The 11448-nt window shown below is 42.0% G+C and overlaps 1 protein-coding gene and 1 long non-coding RNA gene across 3 annotated transcripts in view; one reads left to right on the forward strand and one right to left on the reverse strand.

Annotated features, from left to right (window-relative positions):
• The window catches only part of LOC122161145, a 33546-nt gene that overhangs the window by 18591 nt on the left and 3507 nt on the right, over nt 1-11448 (forward strand). The window lies entirely within an intron of this gene.
• GPR55 (G protein-coupled receptor 55) lies at nt 1943-7826 on the reverse strand. Its single transcript, XM_042820273.1, has 3 exons — nt 7471-7826; nt 6227-6438; nt 1943-4635 (listed from the first exon to the last, which is right to left on the reverse strand). The coding sequence occupies exon 3, from the start codon at nt 4626-4628 to the stop codon at nt 3708-3710; it is 921 nt and encodes a 306-aa protein (XP_042676207.1). The 5' UTR covers nt 4629-4635; nt 6227-6438; nt 7471-7826; the 3' UTR covers nt 1943-3707.

Consider the following 11448-nt stretch of genomic DNA (forward strand, 5'->3'; position numbering starts at 1 on the left):
ATGTGAAATATAGACTGCTAATGGCTGTTTTTGATTAGCACTTTTTCTTTCTACTAGGACAATGCTTCTTTTAGCATACGGTACCTGTGAGTCCCTGGGAGAAGAGCTGGGCATATGAGGGATCCACATTCATTGTCATTTGTCTCTGAATTAGAAATAACAGCGAGAAAGAAAAAAATCTCTACTATTGTGAAGTCTGAAAATTGAAGTGGTGAAGTCGTGTACTTAGTCAGGAAAGCTTTTGTTGTTGTTTTTGAAATGTCAAATGCTTTTCAGTTTTATTCATCATCAAAAGTGTTCTGTGCAATCTCGAGTTGCTCGGGGTTTTTGCTTGCTGTTCTCACTGGTTTAAAAATACAACCGACTGGAGATTCTCCAGAGCTAACAGTAAATTGGGCAGAGGAGGCTGCATGTAAAATTCTGATCTGAAAAGTAATATAATTTCAGCTGGAGGTCAAGGATGTAATTCAGAGATATTATTTAAATTTAAGATCATCTTGAAAAGCAGTGAATTGAAAGTGAGATCTTCTTACTGAAAATGTATGCTCTTTTGTGCTAGAAGGTTTGACTACTGTAGGAGACCTGTAAAGCCAGCACAGCTGGGTTCTCTTCCTTCTTCCTCTTCCTTCAGGAGTGTCAAGTATACTCAGGTCCTCTCATTTACAAGCAAAATGTAGTCAAATTGAGTTATATACAGTATCACTTTGGGCCTACAGAGAAGTGGCACTGTGGTGATAAGGAGGACAATAGCTCAACGTGTCTTCCAGATTCTATTCTCTGAGTTTGCTGTGATGCATGGCATGAGCAGGCTGAGTCTATGTGGTGGCTACCATCGCTTCCATTCTTACAGATGATTTTCATGAACAGATCTCTGTTTCTTTCACTGAGCAAATTAAGTTTCTTTCTGTAAATGAAGCCTTTTCTCGTCTGCCATTGACAACACATGGCCATGCGCACAAGCGCTGTCGCTATTGCCCTGGCAAATCAAACTTCTCCACCCAAATCTACAAGAATCCTTGTATCCTTTTGCTCTCTGCCTGTGAGGTCTGTGGACTTATTCCTTTTAAGATTATAAAATTATCTTTTCTGAACATTTTTATTCCAATAAATAGTTGGAAGACAAGGATATTGCCTCAATAGTCCCAACGGTGTTCATCATGACTTTGTGCCATGTGTCACAGTTGCTACCTGGTGGTCTTTAAGAAGCTACTGCAATTCCTCAGTCTTGTGCTGTGCTTGAAATAGCGCTCTTGGCAATCAGTGCCATAATATCAGCAACACCAAAGCAGCTTTTTGTCTTGTACAGGAAAAATATAAATAGTTTTGCATTTGCTGAAATCACAGGGCGATAGGAAGGGCTCTCTGGGACCAGCTGCCTTCTCACAGCAGGTATTCCTCCAACACAAGATCAGATCAATTCTGTTATATATCTGACTACATATTGGAAACAACCATGAGTGGTTGTCACACAGCTTCTCTGGGCAATCCCTTCCAGTGTTGCATTGCTCTCTTGTGGAGAAGAGGGTAGTTCCCCCTGGAAGGGTACTGTCAATGATTTATGGAGAGATTTTCCTCAGAAATTTATTATCTAAACTTCTGGGTGTGATCATCTTTCCTGTTTTTACTTTTTTCCCTGTTTATTTGTGGTAATTCGGTTGTTCTTTGATACCATAGCTGTAAACATGAAGTACTTTCTGGGAAGCAAAATCTCCAGCTAAGTCTTGGAGCTGTTTTAAGGAGAAAATGAGTCGGGAATGCTTGGATTTTGTGTTGAGGGGTATGGTTTAGTGAGAACTACTGGTGATAGGTGGATGGTTGGGCCGGATGATCTTGTAGATCTTTTCAAACCTTGGTATTTCTGTGATTCTGGGATGAAATAGAGAGATGAGGATCGTATGCGGCTGTCAGACTGGGGAATTAAAGCGTATTTTCAAATCATACATTTCACACATAGAGTTTATTTTCTAGAACATGTTCTTTCCAAAACACACATTTCATATGCAAAGTAATGCAAAAAGTACAAGAAAGAAAGGCTATCTCATACTGAAAAGGATGCAGGTTTCTGAATGATCGAGGCAGTTGCAAATAATGTTTTGCAGACCTCCTGTTTTGTAAAACTTCTCTTTCAGCATAACAGCAGATAATGGCAAAGGTGATGAAAAAGCCTCTGTTTGTCTCTGAGCTCCTCTCACGACTCAGCTGTGGCAACATCTAGTATTAATGAGCTGTAAAGCACTCTTACATTAGGTCCAGTATGAGATGCGTACAGCTGCCTACTTGTGCAATCAGTCATTTATTTAGAAATCAATGGACTGAAAATTCTATTTTCGAAACTAGCCCTGTGTCTTTTTTTCTTTCCTTCAAACAGAAGCCAATTTCTTTTCCTGTTTTAAATAAAAGGAGTATCTGCCCCAGAACAAAGACCTGGTTGCCACCAAGTTAAAGCAATTTTATGGCTGTTTTTTAAAGGCACAGAAATGGATTTCTTGATGCGAAGGTGCTTCTGGGTAAGAGCATAAACCATAACAATATAACGGTACAAGGAATAGAAGGCTTACATTGCAGTAAGGAAGCCTTTAGTTTCAACTCAGGGCTGAATGTACAAACAGCCCAAGGGCAGTGACATACCAGAAGAGCTGACATGGAGTCAGCTCTTGGCACGTCCAGAGACATTTTGTGAAATGGAAAGTCCAGGCCAGGAGGACTCCTCTGAGGAATGAGTTTGAGAGAGCTGATCCAGTGTTTCGTCTGGGAGCCTAGAGTATATCAGACAGGTGCTCCCAAACTGAATTTCATGCTTGTGATGTTATACTTGCTTCCATACGTTCTTCTTCCCCAAGAAAGAATGAGAAGACAGGCAGAAAACTTTCATACATCTATCTTGTTATATCTTAGAATGATTACCTACGCTTTGTATGTACAGCCTTTCACTAAATGCAGTATTTGAAGGGGTTGTTTTTAATGTGCAAAAGCTGTTTTAAAGTTGCAGGATAAAACCATGCTGGTTCCCGAGCCACAATTATCAGAAAGGTTCGTTGTTTGTTGCTGTTAGCCAAGATGGGGTGTTGTATAAAAAGATGTTGTCATGTACTGGGCAGCCTGGTCCTCTGTGGAACAGCCCTGGCTGGTGTGTGATGGTTTATAATGCTTATGGGAGGGTCAGCCGAGATTTTGGAGTAAATGAGGTCCAACAGAGACCTTCTGCAGGGTTTCCAGAAAGAGCAGAGCCAGACTTTTGGCCAGATACTTTCCTATATCTCTCAGTTACCTTTTAAGTTAGCAAGAAGGTGTTGAAGTTATTTCTGGGTTTGACTGGCCCAAAGCAACACGTTTCTGATCACATTGGTGAAAGGAAAACCACTGTGGCGATGGCAAAGGCTGATTTTAATTGGTAATCCAGTGACCTCAGTAGTTTTCCTCTGACAAGTCTTTCAGGTTTAATAGGTTGCATCAAGGTTAATGCTTCTTTTGGCTTCACTGATATTTTCATAATGCTGGTTCTTTTTTCCCCATATTCTTCCCCTTTGATCTCAAAAAAGAAGACATGTTCACATTCGTGAGAAAAATATTGTCCTTCTCCCTCCTGTGCCCTTCCTGCAATGGCCAAGCTGGCCTTACTGCCATGTTGGGAATAATGCTATCAGTGTTCCACCTGCAGGGCAAGCGGCAGCCAAGGAAGAGGCATTCTTCTACTGCAAAAGGCCCTGTCATGTGGCACAAGGCTTAAAGACAGGGCATCGTTGAATAATTTTTTTCAGGTGTGTTTTCTCACGGAATTCTTTGGCAGCAAAGTAATAGAAGATGGCATCCAGGCAGCAGTTGAGGTTGGCTAGTATCATTGACACCTGGATGAAGAGGCTGATGGTTTGTTTCAGGCGGCAGTCCACTATCACCTGCTGTCTTACCAGGCACTGTAGGCAGATGGCAAGATGGACAGGTGTGAAACATACCAAAAAGACAACAAGGTTGATGATAATGACTCGTAAGGAATCTTCTACTTTCTCTTTGGCTCTGTTTTTATGATTCAGAAGAATCCAGATGTTTTGTGCAGAGCAGAAAACCATCACTGAGAGTGGAATCAGAAATCCGAAGATCTCCACGGAAACGATGAGAGGGACACTCCAGGCCTCATCTGACATGTTGTGAAAACATTTCAAAGAATCTTTCTTTTGAAACGCATATATTGGGCTGCTGCAAAGCCAAGCTACTGCCCAGATGAAACAGCAAATCAAGATTGCCCACCTGGGGGATTGGTTAGCTCGACCTTCAAATGGATGCTTTAAGCAGATGTATCTATCAACAGTAATGCAAACAATGATGAAGATACTGCCATAGGTATTGACGAAGTACAGTGACTGTATAAAGGCACATAGGAGTCCGGGTGCTTCTGCAATAGAGTAGTGCAGCTTAAGTGGGAGGGAGAGAAGCAGCAGAACGTCTGCAAGTGCCAGATTGATCATATAGACTGAGGTTTTGGTTTGTTTCTTCCAAAAGCAGCAGAATACTGAGAGGGCCAGGGTGTTGAGAACCAAGCCAAGAATGAAGGTGGGGATGGAGATCCCAAACCGGAGGGTCTCGGCTAATCTGTCGATGCTTGTAAAGTTGCATTCTCCACTGATGTTGGTCATCTCTCCCCTAAAGCACAGAGAGAACAGGAAAAGGATCAGTCTAGCCTATCTGTTAAAGGAAATGAAAGTAAACACGATTTAGGCAAAAGTAGAAGTTTTAGGCCAAATCTGCCCTCAGATTTTAAACAAAAGAAAAACTGAAAACATGATAACCTAAATGAGGCCTTGGCAGATCATGCCATATCGTTAACTTTGATGAAGTATCTGCTTTTTCAGATAAGGCAAAGGCTGAAGGTCAAAGACACTTGCACTAGAAACTGTGATTGAACTGCACTAGAAATAACTAAATACCACTAGATATGCTTGAGATTTGAGCAAGAGCTGGTAAGTAGGTGAGGAAATGTTTACAGGAAAGCTGGTAAGGCTGAAGACAGGCTGAATGAAGGTCAACAGGGAGACGCACAAAGTCACCCAGCCCAGTCCTTAGCAGGTTCACCTGGCCACAGATTGCTAGTATGGATGCAACCCGCAAGGAGGTGCTGTTGGCCACGGGGCAAGATCTGGCTGGCATCTCCAGAGGACTGAGCAACTTTCCTCTGAATTTAGGAAATGCAAAAGGAAGTCTGACTGTTATCAGTGGATTTATCTGTCGGAAATGAGAACAAAAAGAAAACCTTGGTTTGTTAGTCAGACTGAGATTGAGTCAGTCTCTTTGAGCTAGCAAGGTGAGGCAGCTGCTTATAAAGTCATGTGATTGTGGTGCATGGTAAATGAGAGAATGCCACAAGAGCTGGGGATGCACCACTGCCAGATGTGCCAGGGAGTCATGGGCAGAAGCTGCTGATGCCTGGGCCAGGACAGGTAAGAGGAGATGGGGGTGTTGTGTTGTTGTGTGAGCATGTGTGTCCTGTGACCAGGAGCACCCATTTAGCTGGGGAGAGATCAGCTGGCATGAAACATTTTGGGGGAGCAACAACAGCTGTTAATCTAGCACTAGATAAATATCAGAAAATTGCTTGTGGCATCCCTTAGAAGTATGAGCTTTGATTCTGTTACCGCATTTCTGTATCCCCAAGTGCTTTTTCTTCAGAATTCATCATCACAAAATTACAGACAGCATTGCTCCTGAAAATAGCTTCAGGAAGGTGTTAGCCTGCCTTTAAAGCCATTGTTTCAGACGTTCACTTCCAGTGACTGATTCTTAAAAGCCTGAAGCTTTTGATCCCACAGCCCCCCTCACATTCAAATTTCACATCGTGAGCAGCCTGCAGGAATTGTTTGCAAACTGTCTGCATGGAGCAACGTTTGCCCAAAGTTACCCAAAGACTCCTTTCCATTGACAAATAAGCTCAGTCATCTGATAAGCTTCATCTTTATCACAGAGTCCAAACAATTAACAAAAATACTGAAGCTGAAAGATACGGAACTGAATACATCTTTCTCTTCTGACAGATAGAGGAGTTCCTCAGTGAGTCGATCACTCATTATGTATAAGTTTCATACAGTAATATTTCCTTCATTTGGTTATGAGAATTTCTTTAGAGACAGTGCCCAAAGCTGCTCCCCCCACGCCCAGTCAGGGTTGGCTGACGATGACAAAAGTCAAATTACTTCCATTTCAATGATTCTCAGACAAACCTGTGTGGGTTGATACTTACTGCTGAGATGTCGGCTGGGTGCTCACAACAGATTCTCCAGCGGGTGACTCCAGTCCAAATACTGAAGCCAGGCTTAGTGATTTGCCATTTCCCAACTCCTCTTCCACCTTCTTAAGAGACAGGCAGCGTGTTTTCTCTTCTGAAGAGAATTTTCTCTGCCCTCTAAGAGCGTCCTGAAGAAATTGCCTGCAGCCCCAGGATTGCTTCAGCTTCTGGAAGTCAAAGGGTAATGTCAGAGCCTGGACTTAGCACCTCCCAAGGCAGACTGCATGAGCTGGAGCAGACCCAGTGCTGTCACTGCTCTGCTTGTTCTTAATTCTTCCTACTGAGTGAGGATTTTCCACTTCCTATGTACTGTGCAAGTATTAATGGTTTACCAATGAGCAGAAGCTGGTGGTTAAGCTAACAGCAAATGTAATGACCGAGGAGCACCAAGGTTTTATAGTACTAGCTTTCCTCTTTTTTTTTTTTTGCAATACAATAGGGTGCATGAATGGTTTTCATTTTGTAGCTCAGATTTGAGCTCATTTGGCTCTAGCTGGGATTCCCACAAGTCTGTATGTCAGCACAGACTGGGGATGATGAAGTAAGGGCATAGTAATGCATGAAAGCTTCATTCATAGGAAAGTCTTCATCATTAAATCTATGACTTACTCTAAGTGTAGGTGTAGCTTTAATAAGGAAATGTTAATCAGATGACAGAACAAAGCAAGCCAATCGTTCTCGATCTAGCTATAATATAGAAGAGGAATGAGGGAAATTCAGCTTACTGCTTCAGCAGGGACTTTTACAGCACTTACCATAATTACCCGTTGATAATTACAAACCATGTAATGTTTTTGCTATGAAGCAGTCTTTGATTGTATCTGTTTTCTAGATCGTTATTTGTGTTATTCTCTCATGGATACTCAAGATAACAGAAAGATGGCTTAGTGCAATAATAAGTCGTAAGTCCACATCTGCTATATATTTCATCTGGATAAAATCTGGATAATCTCTTACCACTTTATACTAAACATGTTGATTGCAATGGAATATATCTATCCTTATCTCTGAGAATAAAAATCTTTTCATTCTCTAAGACAAACCACACTACATAGTTCATTAATTTTTTATCCTTATAAGCAATAATTATCAGACAAGCCTAAAAACAATACTCTGCACTCAATGCTAGTGTTTAATTGCTGCAAAAAAATAAAAAAATAATTTTAAAAAAAAAACAATTAAAAGACAAATTACTTTACCTGAATCTCAGCAAGAAGTTCAGCAGGATTGCTTCAGTCCAGGTTGTTCTACAGAACACGAGAGCATTTGCTTAAAGACCATGCTCTGCCAGTACTCTTACTAAATAACCACATCCTTCTTTCCTTCTCACTCTTTTTTTTTTCCCTATTTCAAAGGGCTCTGCACTGTGCTTTGTGTTTCTTTATATAGATGAGTGAAGGTGAGAGAGCGTAAAGGCTTGAATCCTCAGCTGTTTCCAGCAAGTAGTTGGCGTGGGGAGAGCAGTTTGCCCCTGGAGCCAGGCCTGGCTTTGGGCTGGCCTTCAGTTGACATGAAGCAGCCAAGAGCTGTTGCAGGTATGTGGTGGCTACCCCCAAACTGCAGATTGTTCATTGTGCTGGAGGGGAGATGGACAAGTAGAAAGTTGTAGGAGAGACAGTCATAGAAAGAGGGCTTTTCCCCCCAGTTCTGTCCAATTTGCATGCTGGAAATCAGCGGTTCTGCACTCAGCTGCTTCTGAAAGATTTAGCTACTTATGTGTGTGCAGCTGTTAAACTATTTAAAGCCAATTCAGGTGTTTGGTTCATGGCTGGAAGGCAGCAAACAAATGCTTGTTGGCAGGAGGAGCGAGGTGTAGGGAACTTAGCCTGGTCGATCCGTGTGTCACACAGTAGCCAGGACACGCTCTCAAAATGTGCTGTCCCTCAAACTCCCAAGACACACAAAGCTTTCAGAGATTCTTCCTCATTAGCACTTTCCTAATGGAGTGTGAAGGTCTTCCTCTGCTTTGGGAGCTGTCATTTAATGTACAGCATTTGGAAAGGTAATTGTGCTTAGAAAGAGTGAAACAGCAGAAAAATGGGAGTGTCAATCCATTGCCATCTTCAGGAGCTAACAGACAGGGGTGTAATGCTGAGGAGAACTCAGAGCTGTTGGTCTCAGTCCCTAGTTGGCTGTAGTCTGGAGGGAGTGCTGTCAGGTGGTTGTGTTTGCACCAAGTGACATAATACACTGGAGAGAAAACGTAAGTGCTGATCGATGACATAGTGATGTTCTCTTAAATAATAACCGTACCCTCACACAACAGAGCTGTAAGAAGAAAAAGCCCTAAATACAGTGTCATAGAAATAAGTAAATAAATAAACATATATATATACATGTGTGTGTGAAATTTGGCACTTCATGTATGAGTAGAAGCAGTCCGCCTCTGGACCTCCTCTGGTTGGAGTGTGAAACTCACCTGCTGGTGCCAGGAACCACTGCTGTGTGTTGTGGTAACTGCTGGCTGCTCATTTACCTTACACATTGCAATACTCCACTGAGGTAGCAAATTTAGGAAAAAGAAAAAAAAGAAAAAAAAAAAGTAGCTCTAAATAGCTCTAAGTGACATTTTTCACATTGCCACCTGCTTTTGGATGTAATTTAATCTTTATAGAGAAGTTGTGTTCTTACCACAGAAAAAGTAGTGCCAGTACTGCGGCTGCAGGACTTGGAGAATTAAAAAAAGCAATTTCTGAACACTTTTTTTCTACCTGTCTCATCTGCAAATGAGATTGGAAGAAAAAATAAAGGAAAATAGCAAAGCTTGAGTAGAATTTATAACAGGATTGCGTAGCTGAGGAAATAATGCTGGTACGATTCGTAACACTTGGAAAACATGTTATGGAACTGAGAGGTTCTAAGGCCTTTCCAACTTCTGTCTTCTCTGAGCTGTGGGCTAGCTATGGGTTACAGCAACAGACCATAGTGAATCAGAAGTCATGAAAAGAAATCTAAGAGTGCAACTAAACATTAACTAAATATTTTGCTCAAGGAGTTGGTGGATGCCCTATCCTTGGAGGCCAGGCTGGATGTGACCCTGGGCAGCCTGGTCTGGTGGTTGGCAACCCTGCACATAGCAGGGGGTTGGAAGTAGAAGATCACTGTGATCCTTTTCAACTCAGGCCATTCTGTGATTCTATAATTAAAAATGCACTTTTATACCCAGTGCTGCCTTCGCTCCACGGGGTGGATTCATTGCTCATGGCTCTGCAAATTTCCCCCTTGGTGTTGCCTGGCGAAGCAGAACTCAAAATCAGCATTTCTGCACACCAACCACATGGTTGCTATGTTGGCAGTTTGCTTGTGATATGTGTGGGTGCATCGCCTGTATGTAAGCACATAATTTGTTGGTACACAGATAAGTTGTGCTTTTGCAGGCTAGCTCTTCATTTACAACTAGTACAGCTTAAATCTAGAGCATGTCTAATCTGGGCAAGCTGTGAAATGACTCACTGCCATACCTGCAGATTATCAGCTGAGAAATTAGAGCTTGTTTCCCCTTCTCTTTGGTGGCTGCTTATTTAATTTTTCCCAACAACTGCTATATGTGATCGTGCTCAGCAGGGGATGTTTCTGTGAGTCTGGTGTTCCCAGGGCCTTTATCACCCTGCTATCCTGCTCACTAAATGCTCAATTCCAAAGATGCAGGCAGATACCTGTAACTCTAATGTTTTTGATGGGAAGGAGATAGGATGTTGTTTGCTTCAGTTTTTTGCTTCTCTCTCTCTTTTTTTTTTTTTTAAATTAACCACAGAAATGTGGTAAATGCCTATTACTAGCCCTGCCTAGAGATAACAGTTTCATCAACCTTATCCTTTTGCTATTATTGCACTGCAGCTAGAAAACAAATAGTGGTCAGTGTGAAAGGAATAACCTAAATAATAGTCTGAGTAACTAGAACGAAATATACAAGCAAACAACTTACAAAGCTTATGGCAAAGATAAGGCTGAGAGGCTGTTCAGCCTGGACAAAACAGAGTTGGGATTTGATCAATGCTTATATGTTTGTAATGGGTGGGAATCAAGTGGACAGGGCTGGGTTCTTTGCAGTGGTGCCCAGCAAGGGGCAATGGGCACAAACTGGAACACAGGAAGCTCCATACAAACACAAGGAAGAACATTTCTTTGAGGCTGACAGAGCCTTGGAATGAGTGCTGGTGGGGTCTGCTTCCCTGGAGATACTCATGGCCTGCCTGGGCACTTTGCTGCTGTAGAGAACTTGCTTTAGCAGCGAGGTTGCACTCAATGATCTCCAGATGTCCCTTCCAACCCCTCCAATTCTGTGATTCTCTGGGTTTCTTTATTGACTGGTGATTTTTCTCCATGTTTTATCCTTTCTGTGCAAGTGCTGCTGTTGCTACACCAGGTAGCACTTGTCATTTTTAAGGACTCAAAGCTTGTTTCAGGGGAAACACATTCATACATTGCGAAACCACATTCATTTGTATTACTGCAGCATGAGCTATTCTTTTTTAGTGGAAAATATATCAAAGCAAATTTGCAGTTCAGCTTTCACAAATGTCTAAAATATGTGCTTGTTTGTATTTAATGGCAAGAATGGAATGAGCTTGGTTTCAGATCTAGAATTAGGATGCTCAAATGCAAATGAATCAGATTTCAGTGATGAGGTCTGACAGATTTCTGTGCTATTCTGAAGGCGTGTGTGACTTGCTCTCCCAGATAACTATAGAACATAGACTTAGTGGTCCAGAACAAAAAGAATCAGGAAAAGACATTGCCCAGTGAAGAGCTGGAAGGTGAATGAAAAACTGTGTTCATCCTTGGGGAGAAATTCTGGATGCGATGAAGAAGTGGAAGGTTCATCAGCCCAGACCTGAGTCTAAGCCCATCTCAAAGTAATCTTCGGTGGTGTGCTGTCACTGGCATCTGATATTTTTGTGTGTCATGATGATTTCAAATGCTGGATGGACAAATTGAGTTAAGATAATAAGTTGTCTTGTTCAGAGCAGGTTACCATGGCTTGCTACCACAAAATTAGCCTCTTTTTAGGAAGCTGTTTTCTAAGTCCAGCTCATCAACTGAACTCATTAAAGGAGAACTATCCAAAGAGCCAGTGATGGGGAGCAGCCAAATTCAGCCTCTGAGACAGAGACCTCTAATGGCAACAAATACAGTAGTTCTTGGAGCTGGCTGTTTATGAGCATAGAACTACAGCA

Source organism: Centrocercus urophasianus, unplaced genomic scaffold (genome assembly GCF_019232065.1).
Source record: "Centrocercus urophasianus isolate 14NV4802_14NV808 unplaced genomic scaffold, USGS_Curo_1.0 seq_19, whole genome shotgun sequence".
Taxonomy (NCBI): Eukaryota; Metazoa; Chordata; class Aves; order Galliformes; family Phasianidae; genus Centrocercus; species Centrocercus urophasianus.

Excerpts from the sequence above, each read along its gene's own strand:
- GPR55 (XM_042820273.1), bottom strand. The coding sequence starts at position 4,628 with ATGACCAACATCAGTGGAGAATGCAACTTTACAAGCATCGACAGATTA.